We start from the raw sequence: 24,231 nt of genomic DNA, 5'->3' as shown, positions 1-24,231 counted from the left end.
ATTTTGACCATCACAGGAAATAGAACAAGGAGTAGGAGATGGGGGATGGGACTGCTTCAGAAACTATGGCTATATGAACAAATTTTTGTCCCCTGACTAGATCTGTTAAATTTTTTAGTTCAGCTAGAAATTTTAGGAGTTGAGAAGGAAGAGAACATAAGAATCAAGAGAAGTCATCATGAGATGACATTGAAGATATATAGCACTTCTGTGCTAAGTCCTCTTTTCTTTATCTACATTGAGCATCTTAACTATGCCCATTGCATTTGCCAATCACTAGAAAGTATCATTCTAGCAATGATCAACTCTCTCCAGCTTCATGCTATGATGTCAGCTCCCTGTGGGACAGTGCTTAGCAGTGACTGGGACATGGCAGGCATTTAATAAATAAATGTTGAATGTATGATAAATGGGTAGATAAATAGAAGCATAGAAGATGGATGGATGGATGGATGGATGGATGGATGGATGGATGGATGGATGGATGGATGAATGGATGGGTGGATGGATGGGTGGATGGATGGAGAGATGGGACTTCTCTACCTGGATGTTTTCATTAATGTCTCATGTTCAACATGTTCAAATCCAACCTCACTTGCACTTAACTCATTTCTCCATTTTATTCTGCCTCAGAGAATAACTCAGACTTTTATTCCATATAGACCAATCCCTCTCTCACACTTTGTACATCTAATCAGTGAATAATTTCCATAGGTAACCAGCTCGAATTGAGCCATCTCCCTACTCAGAACCTCTGTGTGCCCATAGACTTCACAGTAAAATCCAAGCTCGTCAATGTGACATATAAGCTCCTTCATAGTCTGGGCTGTGAAGAACCTCACAACCTACCCCCTACATAGCTCCATCCACACACCACTCAACCTACGCTGAACCGCTTGTGATTCCTAAATGAACCAGGGTCTCCCATGACTCATGGGAAGCCTTTGAACATGATGCTCTTTGCTTGCTGTACTCTCCCTAAGTTAGCAAGTTCAACTCATCCAAGACTTAGCTCACAATTTAGGTCTAATATGAAGTCATTTCAAAGATCTTGCTTAGGGAATCCTCTATCTTGCTTTCTTTCATGTCTAGCACAGTGATTAATAAATATTTAATGATTAAATAAATGTGTGTAACTCTCATATATGTGGGGAGGAGAGAAAGACTTAATGAGAGAGCCATACAAGAAGCATTTGAAAATATTAAATTTAGATATCAGTAAATCTGAAATCTGATTTCTGTGCACACATCTTTGCTCTGAGCCCCTCTCATTAAGATCTGACATTTCAGGGCCTCCCTGGTGGCGCAAGTGGTTGAGAGTCCGCCTGCCGATGCAGGGGATACGGGTTCGTGCCCCGGTCTGGGAGGATCCCATGTGCCGCGGAGCGGCTGGGCCCGTGAGCCATGGCCGCTGAGCCTGCGCGTCCGGAGCCTGTGCTCCGCAACGGGGGAGGCCACAACAGTGAGAGGCCCGCATACCGCAAAAAAAAAAAAAAAAAAAAAAAAAAAAAGATCTGACATTTCAGAGGATGAAAAAGAATATATATGTATAATTGAATCACTTTGCTGTGCAGCAAAAATTAGCCCATTGTAAATCAACTATACTTCAATAAAACTTTAAAAAATTAAAAATTAAAAAAAAAATCTGACATTTCAAGTCACACAATTTCTGGGTGCTTTTTTGTCATCTCATTTCCAGGGCAACCTATTTCCATCCCCTTTCAGTGAAGAAAGGGCTTTTAGTCTGCTTTGACTAGGAGTCCTGAGATTCCAAAGTGCCACATTCTTGGTTTCAGCCATACTTGCAGCTGTTAAGCCCAAACTTCAAAGAGCTGTGCTGTCCCCCACAGGTCTTTCTAGATTGTCTTTGTGCTGAGATTTCTATAGTTCAGTCCTTGATTTGAGGCACAACGGCCCATGTTTCTTGGGGGAGGCTAGTGTAGTCAGAGAAAGAGAAGCCTGCTAAAAGGAAGAACATGAACTTGGGGCTTGGTGGTTGAAGAGAGACCCAGGAATAAAGTACAAAAGACCAGAAGTGTCAGATCCAGGGGGTGGGGAATAGGGAAATTTTATCTGGAGGCTTGATTTGACAGGAGGATGATTGAGGTCAGGGTGAGGGAAGGAAAAAGGTAAAACTGAACTTCCTCTTATATTTTAGCCAAACCCCATCCATCTCAAAGATGGAACAGAAGCAATCAGAGGATTGACACTTTATACATATTACTCTGATTTTGTCTATTACACTTTCTCTTCTGGAAAACACAAGAAGGTTTTCTGGCTTTGAGGCACTTAAATCGGTTAGACTCACCTCACTCTGGCCTTCCTTCTTTTACCCAGGCATCATAACAGGACTTAGACAATATTCTAAATTACCCACATGTCTTTTGATTTTTCCTGGAACATGCAAAAGTGCAAATTCTCAGCTCCTCAAAAATAGGAACCGTGTCTTATTTTCTGCGCTGTCTTCTTCACTGCCTAAAATGTTTCCTGACATTCTATTCTGTGTTGTTGAAAGAAGGAACTTGTTAGTGACTGAGGAAACTAGTAAGAAAACAGTTGCTTATCATATACTACTTTATGTCTGTATCATTGCACACTTGTTTTTTTCTTTTGCTCCATCTTTTAAAGACCTTTTCAAGAGAAAAACAAAAATCTTATTTATATAAAATTTCTTTTTTGCATCTTCAAATTCATATTCTCTTTCTGTGTTGCCATGGTTTCTGGTCATGGATATTTCCTCCACTGAGGATGAAGAAATCTAGTCATGAACAAAAAATGCACTCTTCAAAGCATGCCTCTTTGTCAGATGTAAGCTCATAGGGAAAACAATTCCAACCATTCAGAATTAAATCATATCCATAGAAATAGTAAAATATAGTGGTAAATATTGGACATTAGAAAAAGCATGCATTTTAAAGTAAACAAACCTGGGTTCAATCAGTTCTGTCACTTGACTGCTCTGCAAAATAGACAAGTTTATTTACTTTTCAGTTCAGGTTTCTTATGTGTAAAATAGGAACATTAATTCCTACTTTTGAGAGTGTTTATGAGAAATAAATAAGCTTGTAGTCAATATTCAATACAAACTACCCTTTTGATAGTTAGCATTCCAGAAATTCCATTAGTGTCTTTATTTAAATCATAACTAAAATCTACTTAACAGTATTTTCTAAGAGTATATACACTTTAATCCAACAGCTCATATAGTTATTAAATAGGTACTTAGTTCTACAAAATTAATTTATTCAGCAATAAACTATCTCCACAGGTCTAAGGTAGAATTCGCTCTATTTCTGTAAGTAAGCTCATTTTTATTTCTCTGCTGCTTATGACCACTGAAGGTTTGGAGTTAAACTTAGGGCTGATAGTAGTATGAGGTCTGGGGCTGTGGTTTCCTCTGGTCCGAGAGAAGGGGCCTGTAGGTTGATGAATCAGGTTTTCAATAGACATCTGAAGTAGACATTGAACCTGAGAAGTGGTGCCATATATTCACTGGAAGTTCTGCTGTAAAGAAGATGTTTTCAGATAATAAAAACACACTAGAGTACCAACCTGAGTACAGTAGTAATACGGGGGCCAAATAATTTATCCAGATTTTAATTGTTTCCTTATTGGTTTCTTCAAATATTTATTAGCACATATCATGTATCAGGCAGTATGCCAGCCATGGGAGATAAAGGTGAGCAAGGCTTAATCTCTGATCTCAGGTCACTCACAATTTGTAACACATAAGGTAGTATAAGTGAATAATTTCCAAGGCAGCTGTGCACGTTTTATAATAGAGAAGAAACAAGTGACGATTTCACATCACATAGGAAGTGATTAACGGCTTGGGAAGGCCAGGGAAGACTTGAAAGAGGAGGTGATCCTTCACTGGTTACCACAAGTAGAAATGCTCTGGTGAATAGTTACATTATCTATGAGTCTATTGCTTTCTAAATACATCTTTCTTTTTCCCTTTCATTGATTTAGTTCCATTCTGGGTTACCTACTTAATATGCTGACTAGTTTTTAGCTTCTTTGGACTTTCCAGGGTGCAAAGTTAAAAAAGTAATCAGCCTGAAATTATTTACGGGACACTCAAAATGAGTAAGGATCTCTGCAATGTATTTAATATAATAATTATTAACCTTGAAAGCAACCTTGAAGAAACATACAGCAAACCACGTTCCGATGAAGCCAAATGATACCATGAGGATGACTGCATTTTCTCTCTCTGTGTTAGTACACCATGCATTACAAAATGAAAGGAGTAGGGTCAGTGCCCCACACAAAGGCAAGAAAAGAAGCCCAGGAATGTTCAGAAGCGTCTAGAAACTCACTTTTTTCTAGAGACATTTCAAGCCTTTATTTTCACCAGGGTTTTGATCCCTTTTTTGGTCACAAAAGCAGTTTTGGGTGACTAAACAATATATTTTCTTCAAAATAGACCCTGTTTCTAAAGTACATAGAACTTTCTCCCTGAAATTTTTCAAATTAAGAGTCTAGTAACAATAGAGGAGTGTACCAATAAGACTTGTCAGCTTTCTAGTGGCAAATTCCTCATCTGTAAAAAGAGGGGCTTCCACTAAATAAGAGAGGGTGACACACTGGTGTCAGACAAGAGTGGGCACATATTTCAGGAAGAAATGTAAATTATCTGAGCCTCCATTTCTTCCTTGAGGTACACACATACCTATAATATGTGTATCCATATACATAATCATATGCATATATTCCATGCTATGGGGCAATGAAGAGTAAACATATACATGTAAAGATATAGCACAGCACCTGACCTGATAGCACACACTCAATAAAGGAAGGTGGATAACAATACCGACAAAACTGCACTATTTTTTTCTTACTGTTTTCCCATTATAATTTTTATGATATTGTTTAAATTGAGGTTGTGCTTAGTGAAGTGAGGAAACCATTCCCAAGTGGTATTAAACTCTTTCCTCTTTCTCTTTTTCATTATTTTTCAAATATTTTACTTATTGTGACATTTTCCCTATCACTCATAAAATTCAAACTGAAAGCAATTTAGTGTTGACTTTTGCCACCCATTTAAGCTTGGTAATGTATACCATTGTTTCACATTTTTTGCTGACCAAGTAGTTACACTGTAAGTAGTGTAATGAAGTAGAAATGGGAAGAAGAGGAAAAGAGAGATGTTCTATCTTCTATGCATCATAATTTTGAGAAGTTTCACATTTGGGATACTGTGTAAGTTTATTATAATGTTTTTTCATGGTTTTTAAGCTTTAACATTTGTATTAAACATTGAGAAGTTTGGTTGTAAAAATATAGGAAAAATAATTCAGATAATGGGCAGTAAATATACTTACAACCCAGAATGGACTCTGATTATGCTACTATTATCCATATCTGCTTTCTTTTCCTATAACAAAAGTTTTTGTTTGTTTTTCACAGAATAATTAAAACTCTTCATGAAATAATTGCTCTAAATTTAATAGACTCTTGTGGAAGGTCATTTAAAGTATTTAAAAGTTACCTGGTCTTACAATTTAAAAATAAATATATTTTGTATGAAAGTCTTGCAGGTTACAGAATAAAAACCATATACATCACTTAATACATATTCATAATAACTTTTCATTATCATATGAATGTAGGAGATAATGAGCACCATCTTAGCACTATGTGAAATTAAGGGTTTTCATTGGGTGTGTTACCAGGATCAAAGGCAAGTTCAAAAGTTAGTCAAAATGGGCAGGTGAAAATTAATGTTCCTTGAAGTACTCTCAATTGAAGCAGAAATTCTTTTCCTATCCTAAAAATTCTGACCTATTTTAAACACTTTTCAGCTGGATTTTTTCCCAAGATAATCAATTGACCACGATTCTATAAGCACATGATAATTTTCCCATAATAAATGCTTATTGTTGTATGCTACTGAGTTTGGGGTTGTATTTGTTACATGGCAATTGCTAACTGATACAGAAAGAAAGGAAAGGTTTCATAAAGGAGGTTATATTTGAACTAGATTTTGAAGGATGATTAGGATTTTATTAGTTAGATAAGGACTTTCAAGGCAGCAGTAGAAATGTGATTAGAGGCATTAAGAGATGAATATGCATGATGTTAGTAAGGAGTACAATCAGTCTGGTGGGGTGATGTAAGGAGTGCTATGGGAAATGATTGAAATTCATGTTGCAGAGGTATATGAGGATCCAGGAGAAGCAAAAGAATCAACTATGAGCTGCAAGGTGATATTGCTATCCATATATTATAGATGAGAAAGCCAGAGTTTGGAGAGGACAGGTAATTGGAAACTGCTTTAACTGAGAACACATTCAATATGCATCAGTAAAGAGATAAAAGTTCCTTTCAGACAAAAAGACTAGATTTTTAATAATAAGGATACATCTTTAAGAGACCTAGAGAAAAGACAATGATCACAAACATTTAGGGGGTCTCATATGCTTAAGTATCTTACAACACAGTTATATTATACAGATTGTTAACCAGGTTATTTCATGATTGTATAAGTGAAAAATAATGACATACATAACAGGATTTTTTTTAAGAATATGAGTCTAAAAAGTAACCTTTGAAAGTTCTGTCTGAATCTCTCTTGAGTATATCTCTTAAATTTTTTTAAAGTATAAGAATATCATGTGTGTTAGTTTTCATTTACCTTGAAAAGTTCATTTCTTTCTAAAAGTTGGTTTATTGCACAGATTACATCCAATCAATTTTCATTTAAAAATATCATTATAATCATTAAAGCTGGTACTTCAGATGTCTGCCTCATCGTGATAATGACATCAGCAATTATTTTGAAAAACTAGCCCAGTCTTGTTAACCTTTAGAAATAGTATGGCTGTTTTAATATAGAAATTTTCCCTTCTAACTCTTGCTTATAAACAGAATTTTATCCTATTTATTTATTATCTTGATGTCACTTTTAATAATATTTCTTTCAATTAAGTTCTATTTAGTGAATTTTCTGTTTTGTTGGAAACTAGCTTACATTGATAATCATGACAGACAGAAAATAAACTAATCAACTACTATACTTATTATTGCTCATTCTGCTTTAGCCATACTGGCTTGCTTAATATTCCTTGAGCATATCAAGCACACATTCCTGCTGTAGGGCCTTTGCACTGGCTGTTCCCTCTTTCTGAAGCACTGTTCCCCCCACATATCTTCCCTCATCTCTTTCTTCTATCACCTTCTCATCAAGAATTACCCTGGTCACCCAATCTTAAATAACAACTCTCACACCTTCATCTCCCAATGCTGAATCCCCTTTACCTTGCTCTTCTTATTTTATCTGATAGCACTTAACACCTCTAACAGACTATTGTAATTTATTTATTATTTTTATTTTTTAAAAACTGTCTCCTCCTAGAAGAATATAAGCTTGGTAAGTTCAGAGATCTTTGTCTCAATTGTTTACTGGATTATTACAAACACCTAAAACAGAACCTGGCACAGAGAAGTCACTCGAAAAATACTTATTCAATGAGATGAGGTCAGCGAGCATTTGGGGAAAAAGCTGTGAGAGATGGTTCAAGTTTTAACAGAATCATTGGCTGCTGTGTGGGGAGTAGTTTAAGGGAGTACTGGGGGGTGCAGTTAAAATAGGGACACCACTGAGAAAGCAATTGTATTATTGTTAAGAGGTAAAACCATGTGATGAGAGTAGTCGTGGTGGAGGAGGTGAGACTTGGTAAGATATATCCCATATGAAAATTATATTTCATAATAAAATTATAATAAAACTAGGGACGAAATAATACTGGTGAAGTTTTGTAATTGCATCAATAAATGGTGAATGTCACTTACACACCTCAGACAATTTAAATAACAATAGAGCCTTTAGCAGATATCATTTCCAAAGATGTAAAATTATTTTCATTCTTTCAACTAATAATTTTACATTATGATATTATTGAAAACTTAATAATATATAAAATGCTTTTGTCTTTTCCATGAATAATCTGTGAGAGATGAAAACATGTTTTCAAAAAATGAATATATGACATGTCCATTTTTCAACATGGCTTTTGATGATTTTTACTGCATTTGAAGTAGATTGAACTTTTTTTAAATGTATGATTCCTTTGTTAAAATAACCATGACATAAAGATGTAGATCCCTTTAAAAAGAATATAAAAATGTGTAGATTGATTTCATTGATTAAGCCGAGCAGCACTGCCCATTGCAAGGTGGCAATCTGAAACTAAGCCCCAAACCCAGGAGTCAGCAGGAATGACGTTATCAACAACAAAAGGATAACTCAAAGGTGCACCAGAATCATTTTTATATTCTTGGAACAAATTGTTTAAAACCAAATCCCAGAACTAACTTACTCCAATATTAGACAAAATTCTAACAAGCTTGTTAATATGGCTTATCCATCTTTGGGATAATAAAAGTAACAAAGTACATTTATAGATAGATTATTAGAGGTAGTCTCGGAAACTGTGGCAAAAAGAGAAAGCCATGGTATTTCAGGGAGGAAAAAGTTATATATGTGTGTATATGAAAAAATATATTTATATAACCAAAAATTAAAATATGCAAAAGCAAGCCCTAGCACTTTAGAATTGTTTTGCCTCAAAGACTCTACAGCTTCTAAAAGTATCGTCACATAACTACACAGGACACTAATCAAGATTCTTAACTAAGATCCAGACGTTTAAGAGTGATTTAGTTCTACTCGGTATACTTGGTTTTGAAAGGCGAATGGCCTGTCTAAAACATTTTATAAAGATTTATGTGAGAAATGATTAAATTTAAATGGTCTGGGAACTGGGGTACTTCAAACTTCAGTTATGTAAAAAATTTTGTTAATTTTAATAGCTCATGCCTTGAAGATGTCAGATAAATGAATTTTTCTAGGTCACAACATTTTGAGTTAAAACTCCATGTTCTGATAAAATGTGAAACTCTTTGAATACTGCAAGCAGTTATGTATACTAACACTGACAATTGAAAAACAGAAGAATATCCGTCTAGGGCTTACAGTTTCTTACATAAAAAAAAAAAAGACAGTCTCAAGAGAGTGGACAGTGACAGACTCTGCAAGTTGAAGATCAAACCACAAGTACACTCACTGTGGGAAGTACTATAGGGTCAGTGGCCTTGCTACTTTAGGCACTGAAAATATTTTGGCTCAAATCTGGCCTCACACTCTGTAATTAGAAAGAACATTGCTGCTTTCAGTCTCCAGCCAAGGCACGTTTACTTGTAGTCTGTTTTATGAGGTTTTCATTGCAATTTGCACTGGGATCTCTCATATAAATCACTGCGGTAGAGGGGTATATACCCTGTTGATCTTAACAGAGGCAACAGACAAAGGAGAGACTGTCAGTGACTTTCAACTAAATAGTCTTGTTTCTCCAAGGATTATCTTTATAGACTACTACATAAAGGGCATTTCAGTAAAACTACCACAATAGACATTTTTAAATGATAAAATACAGTAGACATTGATTCTTTAGTTAGGGTCAGTGGGATCCCAGGAAGACCATCAAGGGTATTCAAAGGGCTGGTGAGCCTGCTGAAATTATATACTAGACTGTGTGTATATACATTTTTCCAGGGAAAGGGTCCAAAGCTTACATTCTATTTTTAAACTGTTTGTGATACTCTCCTCCAAAAAAAGTTTTTTTAAAGATTAAAAACCATTGTTTTCAACTATAATACAAGAATAAAAAAATGTTCAGCATTGTGTCCCATCGGTTTTTTAAGGACAATAGAATCCACCTCTCTCAAGCATCGCTCTTTTTCTGACTCACCTTCTAGTTAAATATTAGCCAGATGGCCTTGGCCTTAAATTCAGTTTAGACAATGGAGAAATTACAGGCTTCGGAAACAGCCTCTTGAATTCACATCCTGATTCAGCCACTAACTAGCTAGGTGAGCTTAGTTAAATGAGTTAACCTCTCAGAGCCTCAGTTTCCTTATCTGAAAAATGGAGTCAATCCTAGTACCTGCCTCTCAGGGGTGAAGTGCTGGTCGAGGAGATCATGCAAGTGAAGTGAATAGCATAGTTCCAGATGCTGATCCTGACTGTAAGTACTTCATTGGCCTTACTTTTGAGAAGCTTTAATGATTCACTAATAAAATCTGTAATTTTGAATATTTTTTATAATACAAATATCTTTTCATTACAGTAAAAAGCATCACATTTTAACTGGTCTTTATCAATCATTATCAGTATTCAAACTTTAGACATCCATATTGTAATGGTTTATGGCTAAATTCATTGTTTGGCTAAAAACTATATGTGCACATTTTCACATTGTGATGTTTTTAACTCTGTGACTAAAGGAACAAAGCTAAGATGTTCATTAATGCACAACAAACCATTAAAACATTACACCAATTTTTAGGCCACAATATGAAATTTTAAAAATATCTGAATAAACATAAATCGATATATCGGGTTTATATTGGGTTTATATGCCCAGGAAACATAAAACACATATAGTTGTATGGGCTATTTCTCTTTCCTGATGAGGGTAAGAACTATAAGAAAATTAACAAATTTGATTGAAATGTTGTTCTTTTTTCCCACAGCTCTTGTAGTGAGATTTCTGACCAAACGGTTCATCTGGGAATATGATCCCACCCTTGGTAGGTCAAATTTTGTTTCCTCCTTCTCTCCGACCAAAGTTTTGACCCAAAAGAGAGAATGACATTTTCTGTTGCAACATTTTTAAGCATCTTGCAGCTATTTGGGAAGTGCTTTATCAAATCATGCGAAGAAGCCCTGTAAGAAGACGGATGTGTGTTGCATGCCATCTGTGCTTAGAACCCTGTGGAATTTTAATGCATAGAATGAAATCAGGTCAAACCAGAGACAAGAAGGAAATGGGTACAACTGGATGCTCTTCCATCAGTAAACGTAGCATCATTCTAGTGGGAAAAAGAGGATGTAGTGGTCGTGGCTAACTGGGTGTGGGAGAGAATGGCATGGGAAGGGGAGGATAACAGTAATATAAAACTTGTGAACGCTCATTTTGGGAAAATGTATAAATAAACTATGTTTCTCCCCCTCTTCTCTCCAATGCATCTGATTTAAGCCTATTTTAAAAATTAAAAAAAGAAGCAGCGAAAATTGATATCTGTAGATCTTGAAAGTAGCAGTAGTGTTAATGGATAAGGTATCCGTCACATGTATTTTTCATGGTCCAAAGCAGAGTACTTATTCGTAATCTATTTAGTTCTCATCTTCAAAATAACACTGAAAATCCATGGGTTCCAAATAAGCTACGGTTTGACTCTGAATTAAGCCTTTGAGTTTTTGTTTATTATGCTTCGGGACCTCAGTTGGTTTTGTAAAGGTCAACGTCTTTGAAATCCATATGAAGAGGGAGAGGCATACATCATTTCATTACCAGGCACAGTGTCCCAGACCGAGCTGGCCTTACTCAGAATGATGAAGTGGGGCAAGGTGATTCCTGGTTTGTTTTTTGTTTTTGTGTTTATACTACAAGGTTACACACATTCCGTTTAAAAGGGGGCTTTCTTTCCCCTTGTGCCTCCTTTCATTGTTTTCACTCATTCACCTGACAAGTATGTATGAAATGCCTCCTATGTGTCAGATGATTCTAGGTGCTGAGGATAAATCAATAGGCAGAGGGAGAAAACATGGGCTTTGGTTGAACTTACAGTCTAATGAAGAGAGAAGAGTCAAAAAACAAATATATACATGTCAAATAGTGATAAGCATTACAAAGGGAAACTGAACAAGGAAGGGGATAGAGAGTGATCTTATATTTTATCTAATCTTTAACTTTTTAACCTATAGAATTTATTTTAGTGAGAAGTAAAAGGTGAAGACCCAACATCTTTTCCAAATAGTTGACCAACTGTCCTCCTATTATTTATGGAACAATCCCCACTTTTCCCCACTGCTTCCAATGCTGCCTTTTTTTCATACATGGGATCATGTATGTGAGCATGCAGTTCTAGATTTGCTTTTCACATCCAATGCTAGTACCACACTCTTTTGATAATTGTATGTTCCTGAGAACATGTTGAAACCCAGTAGAGAAAGCCTTCCTTCTTTACTTTTTTACAGAATTATCTTGGCTACTATCTCTAGTTTATTCTTCCAGGTCAGTTTTTAAAACTCTATCATAACATGACATAATGTTTATTGGAATTGCATTAAAACTATAAATTACTTTGAGAAGATTCACAGCTTTAAGGTATTTAATCTTTTAATGTAAGAGAACAGCATGTCTCTACATTCATTAATCATCTCTGTTTTTGCTTTTAAATAAAAAGTTTTTCAACATCAATAATTTTTGACATGTTTTAACATAGCCACAATCTAATCTTAAGATGATATATGTGGATCTAAAAATGTACTTGGTTTGAAAAAATCATTCATTATCTATTGTTTGCCCCACCTAAGTAAATGCTTACTCTCCTCTTATATTTTTATTACTTATCTAAGTTTTATAAAGATTTTAATTCCTGAGAATCTTAATAATTTATGGGAGTTAATAAAAAATACTAATGTTATTTAGCTGTACCAGTACATCTCAACGAAAGATGAAGCTTCTAAAAAATGACCTCATAAAATTTTTGAGCTCTCTCTGAATATGTTCTAGTAACTAATGTTACTTTTTAATTAGTCTTGGGTGAACCATTTTCCCTTTGGTTTTATTCCTTCTGAAAGATGACAGTTATTAATAGAAATCTCCTGCATCAGTTATCTGTAACTCGGGCTTCCTTCACTAAGAATAATGAAATTTTATTGAGTGACCTTGTACCGCGCTGCTCCAAAAGGATTGCAGTTGCTAGGCAACAAGAGTGCTCATCTGACTTCAGGAGTATCAGATAGATGACTCACTCCCAGGTGAGGCTTTCATTCAGTCACCCTGGAAACTGGATGTGTGTGTGTGTGTGTGTGTACACTCATGTACTAGAAGTCACTAATGTTCTAGCCTACAGGAGTTTCCAATCCATCTGATTCAAGATGAACCAAACATTTCCTGTATGTAACTTCATACTATTATTATAGAGTTTCAAAACCACCACCCAAAGGGAAAGCTACCTTAGAAAGTAAAATGGCATATTTGCAAAAAACAGTTTTGAATTCTGAATGCACAGCCTTCCTCAAAAACATGGGGCCTTTTTTCAACAGAATTATCACTCCATGAGAAGCTGAAGACTATGAACACTATTCAACATGTTAACAACACGGGAACATCTATTGCTCTGAGATAATTCTATAAAGAAAATGCTTGCTACAGATAATTCTTGCTTCAGATAATTCTATAAAGAAAGTAGCAAGTGATTCCCAAAATTTAGATTTTTTTTTTTTTAAGGAGAGGAACTATCACAGGAATTCCAATTAGGGATGCAGGCTTAGAGGGTGAGGGAGAATTAAACTCACATTCTGGTGGCACTTACATTTCATAAAAGAAGAAAATATTATTAGCCTCCAAGTGTTTTGAAGGATATAATCTAAGAAAAAATTCAATCCCTTACATTGGACAATTTTAGTTTTCCTTACATTTTTCTCATTTCGCCATGGACCAGTGAAATCTTTGTCAGAGGCCAGAGCTGGTCTGTGAATTGCATTCGAAAACCACCACTGAAGCCTATAGGATTTGGGACTTGGACCACCTAACCAGGAAAAACCCGATTGATGGAGGTGGCAGCAGTGTTCTGGGTGCAGGACAGCTTCTGTGTTCTGATTAGATTCCAAAAAAAGAACTGAATCTCTACCTCTGAGAGTCATATTACCTTCTGAAAATGCTGATCATGGTAGAGAACACAGACAAAGGCTTAGATCGTCTACAGTTGTGTGTGTACGTGTACTTCTGCTTGTTGGGGGCAGTTGGAGAGAGAGAGAGAGACTACTGCTACCTAGGAGGCACCCTACTCTGTGTTTGAATGGATTATGGTGTCTCTACTTGGTTAGTAAAGGCTCAGACAAGAGTGAGGGTAGGAAGTGGGAGACATATTGGACACACTGCCACTTTGATTTTGAGATTGGTTCTTCCTGCCTGTATTATAATTCCCTCTGCTTGGAAAGGCTCATTCTAACAGAGAGACACACCCAGAACAAATGCTCTCAACTGGACACTAAAGCAGAGGTGCTCAGACAACTCACAGAACTATTTAATATTGGCACAGCAAGGGACTTTGAGATCGTCATTTGGCAAATAAGGAAGCAAGTCCAAAGAAGTAAATTTATCCAAGATTACATGGCTAGTTTGTGGTTAGACCAGCAATAGAACTCCAGTTAGTACAATTCCCACTATAGTATAAATCAACATTACTAACCATCATTGTTACTGTACTAGCCAAATGTCCATATTAATATGTTGAAATTTGCAGAAGAGCTAAATTAGTGAAAGGATTAATCACACAAAACATCCCTTTGAGCATCAGTTTCTTTTAGTATACAAAATATACTTGTTTATAAAATGGTAGTGAATATAGGTTATAAATCATGTATCTCTCATATACAGTGAACTTCACATATATGTTTAATATATATATATATTTAATATGCCTAATTCCATCTTGAAACTAATATTGACCTTACAGTATACAATATTTGGTTCATTTCAAAGTATCTCTCAAACAATCATTCTCCCTACCATTCAAGAAAAAAGACTAAAAATTATCATTCTCTGTTAGTATGAAAAAAAGAAAAGTGTTTCCACCCTCCAAACACATATGCATTTATTCTTATGTTTTAGAATGAATAGTAGAGTTTCACTCCAAAGTACTTAGTACATTTTTTAGAGTTATCTTCGGATAATTCTAGCACACGGATGTACAACGTTTTTCCTCTGTAAGCAATGTTTCCACTGTTTTACATGTAGACATGGGTTCCTAATGAGAGAGAGAAGGGGCTTAAAGAAAAAAAATGCTTCAAATGGCATGAAACCAGTGTTCAGCTTAGATGAAATCACTGCTGCCACCCGCTGCTCTGTCTGTGGCTAACATTCCCTCATTTCCTGCCTTTCAACGTTTCCGTTTCAGTTAACAAACAGCCAAAGAATCGCACAACTTCATACCATTTTCATTATATTTTATTCCCCCCCTACTGTGACCTTCTCTGGTTGAAATACATATCCTATTTATCATGGGGGCAACTGAGAAAAATGTCCCTGTCTGTCAGACAACTTTTGGTGCAAAGAGATGGGCTAGAGCCTAGAACTCTGTTTTCCAGGCTCCAGGGCTGATGCCAGTTCTTTCAAAGGGAAGGCAGTGCAAAGGTCACCACTGCAGAACAGTGGAGAGAGAAACAAAAAGGGCATGGATCCTAGCTGTGTGCTGCCCTCTGGCCTCTCCTCTTCAGGCTGGAGCACTGAAGATGAAAAGGAAATAACTGAGAGAAAACTTCTAGATGAGTAGTTACTGTAAATAGTATTTTAGAGCATTCAATTAGACAAAACAATAATCTCCCATTTAACATAGAAGAGTAGGGGGATGGAATGATCTAGAATTGAGAATCATTGTACATACGACATAAGGATTATGTATTATAGGAAAATGACAGTAACATAAAATACACTTGTTAAAATCTATTGAACATAATCCCATTTTCATTTTTTAAAATGGAGGAATAGTGATTTACAATAGTATATTAGTTTCAGGTGTACAACATCGTGATTCAATTTTTTATAGATTACACACTATATATAGTTAATATAAACTATTGGCTATATTCCGTGAACTGTACATTTATTTACAATAGTCAAAATATAGAAGCACCCTAAATGTCCATTGCCAGGTTATCATTTATATGTGGAGTCTAAAAAAAACAAAACGAACAAAACTTCATTTTAAAATTTAAAATAAATTGTATACGATGGGAAGTAAAAAATAAAATAAATAAAAAAAATTTTAAAAAGCCTTGAAAGCCAGTAGTTTTCATATTTTCCTTTCAATTCATATGTCTTAAAGAGTGTTAGGGGACTCTGTGATGTCAGGTGATCTATGCTTTTAGATTCCCTACTCTTCCCTTGGAGGTAGGATTTCCAGGTAAAATACAGGATGTTCAGTTAAATTTGAATTTCAGATAAACAATAGGCTTTGTCTTAGTACAAGTTATGTGCTAAATATTGCATGTATTTTTATTTGCTAAGTCTGACAACATTACTTGGAGAAAGATTGGCATTTATTTTCCTTTTCAAGTAAAAATAGTATAGATTATTCTTGTAGAGAGGAGGATTTGGAAAAATAAAAAAAAATAAAATAAAATTTTATTTTTCAGAAAATACATTCACAATGGGCCATGCCTATGGCAATGATCATTACACACAACTGATGGCAGGTCGAAGGCTAGCTTGGCTAGCTTATGCTCCTTAGTTAAGTTTCCTTTCTGTAGTTTCTATTTTGAGTAGGAGATTTGATTTACAACAAAGTTACTTAAAAATGTGGTCAGAAAAGAACTGTAAAATAGTTGATGAGCTGAAGAAATGAAAGTCAGAAACATGAGACAGATAGAGAGGAAATGAAATAAAAACACTGGTTTACTGGCTACCCTAATGAGAAAGAAACTTCTAGGTTTTAGTTAGTTGCTTGGTTAGTGATTTGGGTACTTGAAGTGCAAATAATTGAGTTAATTGAGTTAATACTTAAGTTAATCATGCTGCTGTTTTCCTGGCACCATGTCATGAGTATGTGAAGCCTTTATATTATTTCACTTTATTTTTCCTGCATCCCCTCTTCTGACATCATTGCCCTCCTCTTTCTCATAGGTACATAATCTAATATGGTTGCTACTTAGCACAGTGGTTCAAAGCCTAAATTCCTAAAGCCAGTCTTCTGGGTTCCAGTCTCAACTGTACCATTTACCACCTAACACCTGTGTGACCTTCAGCACCTTATTAAATGTTGTTGTGTCTCAGTTTCTTCACATAAAATGGATCTGATAGTAATACATACTGCATGAAATATTTGTAAGGAATAAATGAGTTAACATAAGTAAAGCATTTAGAACCATTCATGTTCAAATGATAAGCAGTGTGTGCTAGCTATTACATATTTTTTGAAAAAAATATTTTTCTATATATGCATATACTTTAAGTTTATATACATTTTATCATGCTGTAGATCTACCTATAGGGGTAATCATGTGGGTTTTTTTCTTTAGTCCTTTAATGTGTTAATTGCAGTAATAGTTATAAACACTTTGCATTACTGAAATAAACTCTACTAGTTTATGATGTACTTTTCTTATTACACTGTTGGATTCAACTGGGTAATATTTTATTTAGAATTTTTGAATCTATGTTTAAGAATAAAATTAGCCTACATTTTTTTTCTCTTTTCTCTTCATATTACTTTTGCAATACTTCTTGTTGGAGTTCGTGTAATGGGTAGCTATTCTTTTTTTTTTTCTAGAACAGCTTGTTTAATAGCAATCTCCTATAAAGCCAATTGAGTGTAGTTATTTCATTATGACAAAGAGAAATCTACAATCAGCAATTAAATTTCTTTACCCACTATTGATCTACTTGTGTTCTATTTCTCATTGCAACAATCTGTGTATTTTTTTCTCTCACAAAATTTATCAAGTGTTTGAAATTTGTTTGGTATACAGTTCATAATATTATTTTATTTTTATTACTATTTCACTGGAATGTGTAATTATTTCCCCTTTTTATGTTAAGTTTTGTTTGATCGCACCTTCTCTCTTAATTTACTAGTCAGTATCGCCAGATTTTTACCTTTCCTCCACCCACCTTTTTTTTTTTTTTTTTAATTTTTCAAGCACCATGCTTTGGTTAACCTTATCTATTTTTTTCTGCTGTTTTCTCTTTTACTTCTTTCCTCATATCTTCTTGTATTTATTCTGTTTTCCTCTTCTAACAGTTGAGTTGAATAATTTGCTCACTTTTTTTAGTTCTTCCTTTTTGTCATGTCATCATTTGGAGTAAGACAAGTACATTAGCTCACTCAAACCTGCCTCTGGTCTCTTCCCCCTCCTCCAACCTGATATATTGTTGTTATCTAGACCTGTAATTCTGGATTGCTTTTGTTGTAGTTTCATTGCTTTGCATGACTCCATTAGGATCTTGAATTCAGTTTTGCTGATGAGAAGCCCAGGGTCAATCTGAATCACATGATTTTGTAGGTGATGTGCTTTTTTCCTTTAGATCCTTTAAAGTTTTCCTCTCTGTCATTGATATCCTTACATTTTGTTGTAACAGGTTGATACATGGGACTTTTTTCCTTGTGTGTCCTGTTAGTTCTTTTTTAAAATTTATTTTATTGAAGTATAGTTGGTTTACAATATGGTGTTAATTTCTGCTGTCCAGTGAAGTGATTCAGTTATACATATATACATCTTTTTCATATTCTTTTCCATTATGGTTTATCACAGGATATTGAATATAGTTCCCTGTGCTATACAGTAGGACCTTGTTGTTTATCCATTCTATACTGTCAGTCTTTTTGATATGAAGTTGTTCAATGTCTCTCATCCTGGGAAATTCTCAGTCACTACAGCCTCAAATATTTTCCATTCTTCTATGTATTTTATTCTCTCTTTGAGGCTCATTTTATAGTAGAAAATAGCATGTCTATTTCTATTATCCATATCTCTTATATTTTACTTTCACATTTTCCTTCTTATCATTTACTAGTGCTTTCAGGGAGAGTTCTTCAACCTGAACTTCATCGACCTGATCATCTATTGAGTGCTTTATGACAGTTGTTCTAGTTTTCATATAGAGCAGCACCATTTTAACTTCTGGTTTCCATTTCATATTCAGGGGCACACTCAGACACCTAGTGCTCTTGCCCCTGCTAACCTCTCCTGACTCCAGCAGAGCTTGGGGACTACTCTGTTATTATCCTACCAGCCTCCAGCTGGTATTGAACTGCTGCCATTTTTCTACCTTGAAGAGGCAACATGAACTCTGCTTTGTTCCCTCTCCCCTCCATGCTGCCCAGCCCTCCTCCATGTTGGGTAACTGTTCCTCACCAACCCCCAGTCACTGGGGTCCAACTACCTTCTACTGCCCCAAGGGTCCCTCATAGCTTTACACAGTCATTTTTTACATGGATAGCCATCCACTTCCCTCTAATGTTTATTACATTCCTAGGGTTGAGGTCTAGATAGAAATCAACAGCTTCTGTCTATATGCCATCTTGTCTGGAACAGGAATTAACATGATACCAGAAACTGGATTTTTAGGAGTATCAAGGTAGAATGCACTTGTGGGAATCACTTTCTCATTTTAGGATGTAGAGGCCTCATTCTAGAAGGAAGAGAGCATCAGGAAGCTGGCCTCATAGGAGAATAAAATAAGAGGCAAAGACTTCCTGGGATGCACATTCCGTTATGCTATAAAAACAGACATACTCCTGTGACTAATTTGTAATTCTAATCATCAAATTAAATCATGCACTTATTTACCTTTTCACCTTCTTTTTTGCTCCTTTCCTCAGAATCAACCTACCGACACCAAGCAACCATTGATGATGAAGTTGTCACCATGGAGATACTAGATACTGCTGGCCAGGTGAATGAGGAATAAGCTAAAATATTTTCTGGATCAAATAAAAATGAGATGTGCATAATGTGAACAAAATTAAGATATTTTTCTATAATTAAGTTATGATGCCTAAAGACTTTTTAATTATCTAGTTATTTTAAATACAATATTAACTTGTTTGCAACAGTATTAACTTATTTGCATATGCATCCTTATGTAAATTACCCAGTACTCCAAAGGGGTGTTGAAAATATCATAACATTCACATAATATCATCTAGAATAGAATTGCCCACCTATATTTTGGGGAGTTGGAGAGATCTCCCAAAACTCCCATTGGAATGCTGTGATAAAGTTAAACAGATATCATTACTGGAGAAGTTCTCAGAGCCTTAATATGTTTATGTATAAGGGGAATCTTTAAGAAATTTACTATATATTATATTCTAAACTTATATGACCTTAGAATCTTTTTTTAGAATACTTTATTTTAAGAATCCCTTCTGTAATATTCTTTTCAGACCTCACCACATCCGATTGAAAATTTGAGCCACATCATTGAACAATAGTAACTTATTTTAAAATGAAACTAATATAAATTTGTTTTGTAGCCAGTTGTTCTGAAATTATAAACAAGTTCATAGGTAGGTTTGGTTCCCAAGATTAGGCATGACCACTAAGAATGAGAGTTAGGCAGCTGAAGGATTTCATGGTGCTTTTCAGTTACTTGGGATCCCCAGAAGACTTGAGTTAAAAGTATTTAATCCAAGAAATATACTTGCAGCTAATTATACAGTTTTCCTTCTCATCACTACCTGCTCCCTATATATGCTCTCACCTTCCAGCACTGATTCTAAAGAGAGGCAGCAGGGAAATACTTTCCTGCAGAAGTCATTTGAGCCTATAAAGGCAATGCATTTTCAAATCACACATGCTACCTTCTTAGGAAGGAGGGATCACCCACTTTGAGAATCACTGCAAATGAGGTTCTGTCATTATTGGGACTGCATAATATTTGGAGGGTGTTGAGATACAAAAAGAAGCCAAAATCCCCTGGCTTTGAGTTTGACTCTCTATACAATTTTTCACTGTTTTTCTGTCTTGGGGGCTAATTGTCTCTAATCTGAAGAGAGAAAAAAAAAATTTAAAAAAAAAATCAAAACCACTTCACTATGCCGTGCCTCTAATTCTGATCTCAAAGGATGGGATAAGGTCTACTTGTCTGTTACCTATTGGTCAATTCTTTATTTGTGATGAAAAGTCTCAGAGGCAATATGCTCAACTAAGAGTATAATTTCTTTATAGTTCTTGGGATTACACACTTAATGATGTGGCAAGAAACAATTAGAAGCCAAAAGTTAGGTTCTATGCAGTTAGAAAATGTCTAGTTCCCTAAGTAATGCTTTTACTCCAAACTGATTGAGAAGGTCAGCTTGTGCAGGCAGACTACCAAGAAATTTTAATGACACTGAATATAAGGAATAGTCATTAAGGGATCACCGTTAGCATTTGCAGCATCTATCCATGGCAATTACTGCCAGGTCTCCCGACTGCCGTATTTTCCTTGCCAACAGGAAGACACCATTCAGAGGGAAGGACACATGCGATGGGGGGAAGGCTTTGTGCTGGTCTATGACGTTACTGACCGAGGAAGTTTTGAGGAAGTGTTGCCACTTAAGAACATCCTGGATGAGATCAAAAAGCCCAAGAATGTGACTCTCATCTTGGTTGGAAACAAAGCTGACTTGGACCACTCCAGACAGGTTAGTACAGAAGAAGGGGAGAAGCTGGCCACAGAATTGGCATGTGCTTTTTATGAGTGTTCTGCCTGTACCGGGGAAGGGAACATCACCGAGATATTCTACGAGCTGTGTAGAGAGGTACGTCGCCGGAGGATGGTCCAGGGCAAGACAAGGCGACGCAGCTCCACCACGCACGTCAAGCAAGCCATTAACAAGATGCTCACCAAAATCAGCAGTTAGGCAGCTCTGTTCTTGTGAAGGCCCTGTTCAGGTGGGTTGGGTAGTTGGAAACACTTTCTTGCCCTTTTTCCCTTTTTCTCCCCCAAAATAAAAGAAAATACTCCATTCTTTGTTCTGACTCTGGGAAACATCTGGGCTTCCCACTGGTCCCAGCCTCCCATATGTTGGGAAGTTATAGAGTGTTTTAATGCAATTTCAGTGCTGACAATCTCTCTTTTGCCTGCTTGAATAAAATATGCTCTACTGCAGTTTGAACATGTAATCACCAGATTCTGAAATGGCTGTGTTCATATTAAGCTATTTTTAGGCATCTTCACCTTGCTTCGATAGGTGGAAGTCTTTTCAAAAACATTTTTAAATTCCATTCCTTGTCAAAGTCTACAAATGATCACCCTAAAAGTCTAAGATAATAGAAAATACAGTGAATACACAGGAAGAGTACCTAAGATGTTGGACCAGGAAATAGAGCCTTAGTTTCTATTTGAAATGAGGATTTTTCAGAATTATCTTAAATCATCTAGTTTTTCTTTAACCCTTGTTTTGTTCTTAAATTCAAACATGCTCTCACAAAGTCTTCCATTGTCATAGAGAGTTTCATTTCAATTTGAGTTGGTTCTCTCCTTGATCTATTGATCATTGCACCCTAATTCTTCTTCTGTGGCTCCAACAAGATTTAATTATAACAAAGGCAGCAGGATCCCTCAATTCAAATACTCCTGGACCATTTCTCACCAAGCCCAGGGTGATGTAAAGACAAAAGGAATCCTTTCACCAAACCCTGACTTTATTGAATGCTAATAGAGGATTTGGAATTAGAGGTGTCTGGTTCATTTCTCTCTCTGCTTATCATCTTAGAAGAAAGACAACATTCAAAACAACAGGAAAATTAAGAATGAGGCTTAACTACCCTTCCGTTGGGGAGCCCAGGCTTTGTGGCAGGCACAGTAAGAAGAACCAGCCTCCGATTCATTAAGTTGGCTATGTGGCTTCTAATATTTCAGATAAATTAATTCACTTAGGAGAATTCAGAAAAGAATGAATGATTAGAGTTCACTATACCCGAATAAATGTGTATAAAACAGATTCTTATATTGAGAAAGTACAGTCTATAATTGATAAAGATTTATGATTCTTTTTTCCCTATTATGCCCCCATATATCAAGATTTGGGCACTTTATTTTAGAAGAAAATATATATCTTTTACATATGTGTGTATTTATAAATGCATAGATATATGTATAAAAATTTGTAAGAGCTGGAGGCTTTAATTCACCAATGCATTTGGACAGCTCAGTGTAACTGACTATTTTATGTGAACATAATAAAAAGCATAATTTTCACATTCTGTCACATTCAGGCAGCCTTTCTTGTGATAATATAAAAAGTTTGTAGTTTTAGGAGAGACTTCAAGAGATTGTTGGATTGCAGAGCTGACGAATCAGTGAATGTGATATAGAAAAGAAGCACCTGAACAGCTCTGTTCTTGTGAAGGTCCTGTGGAGGTGGGTCAGGTAATTGGAACCACTTGAATATAATAATAGCTACATTTTTAGAGTGCTTAGGTGCTATTTTAGGCACCTTATATATTATTTCATCATATTCTCACAGTACCCCATGCAAGAGATAGTATTATGATCACAGTTGTAAGGGTGAAGATACTGAGCCACAAGGGAAAACAAGTTTGCACAGCTATTTAGTGGGCAGAGCCGGGATTTGAACCCAGAGAGGCAAAGTCAGACAGTAGAGCCCATATTATGATCCACTATGGTATATTAGTAGGCTGAGATATGGGTCTTGTTCTTGAGCTGTGGGATGAAGACACAGGAAGGAGAAAATGTAGGGAAGACTTGTTTCATTTATGCTTTCATTCATTCATGAACAAATATTTACAGATAAACTGGGCATGTAACTTGACATGTTAGTCCATTTGATGGTTTCTGAGCTGAACCTTGAAGAATACAGTTGACCCTTGAACAATGGGGGGATTAGGGGCGCCGACTCTCCACGCAGTTGAAAATCTGTGTGGAATTTTTGACTCCTTCCAACACTTCACTACTAATAGCCTACTGTTGACCAGAAGCCTTACCAATAAAATAAACAGTCGACTGACACATATTTTGTATGTTATATGCATTATATACTGTATTCTTACATAAATTAAGCTAGAGAAAAGAAAATGTTATTAAGAAAATCATAAGGAAGAGAAAATACTTTTACAGTACTGTACTGTAGTTATCCATACCATAAGTTTACATCATCAGTTTACAAGATGAATCATCTGTCAGTACCTACAGCAATATTGTCTTATATGATACAAAACTCTGTAGATGTTATACGTATTACTAACAGTAAATGTCAAAAATGGAAAGACCATGTGAAAAAGAAATTCATATTTATTTCATGCATTGATAATGAGGAAGCTGCAATAAGAATGCTTTATGGTAGCCTAGTGTAATCAAAATGATTACTTCACAATAGCCTAGCCTATACACTAATGAATGAATGGTTATAATAGTATGGCATACAGTATTACAGTCATATTCATAATACAGTATTGGAAGCATTTACATTTTTTAAAAAAACACTTACCCATGACGATAAGCTGACAGGTAGTTCCTTCAATTAGGAGAGAGCAGCATACTGTACTGTAATGTAATTTTTTGAAAACAATGTTATAAAATGGTAAGAAAACTAACACATTATTAATTTTATATTAAATATCACTCACCTTATGCCTATGTAAGGATAGACTAGTATCTACATGTTTTATGCATTCATGACATATCTTTTTCTTAATTATTT

The 24,231-nt window shown here is 35.6% G+C and overlaps 1 protein-coding gene across 2 annotated transcripts in view; it reads left to right on the top strand.

Moving 5' to 3' along the window:
* Positions 1-21,429, top strand: part of RERG (RAS like estrogen regulated growth inhibitor) — a 102,558-nt gene extending 81,129 nt beyond the window's left edge. The window contains exons 2-4 of one of the 2 annotated variants that reach the window (XM_060113626.1): positions 10,543-10,599; positions 19,402-19,475; positions 21,022-21,429. In XM_060113626.1, coding sequence (XP_059969609.1) covers positions 10,543-10,599; positions 19,402-19,475; positions 21,022-21,429 — 539 coding nt within the window. The remainder of the gene's footprint in view (positions 1-10,542; positions 10,600-19,401; positions 19,476-21,021) is intronic. The other variant, XM_060113627.1, reaches the window with a different exon arrangement.
* The last annotated feature ends 2,802 nt before the right edge of the window (positions 21,430-24,231 follow it).

This window comes from Mesoplodon densirostris, chromosome 11 (assembly GCF_025265405.1).
Source record: "Mesoplodon densirostris isolate mMesDen1 chromosome 11, mMesDen1 primary haplotype, whole genome shotgun sequence".
Taxonomy (NCBI): domain Eukaryota; kingdom Metazoa; phylum Chordata; class Mammalia; order Artiodactyla; family Ziphiidae; genus Mesoplodon; species Mesoplodon densirostris.
The sequence above is the reverse complement of the archived record's forward strand: the minus strand, read 5'-3'. Positions and strand labels throughout refer to the sequence as shown.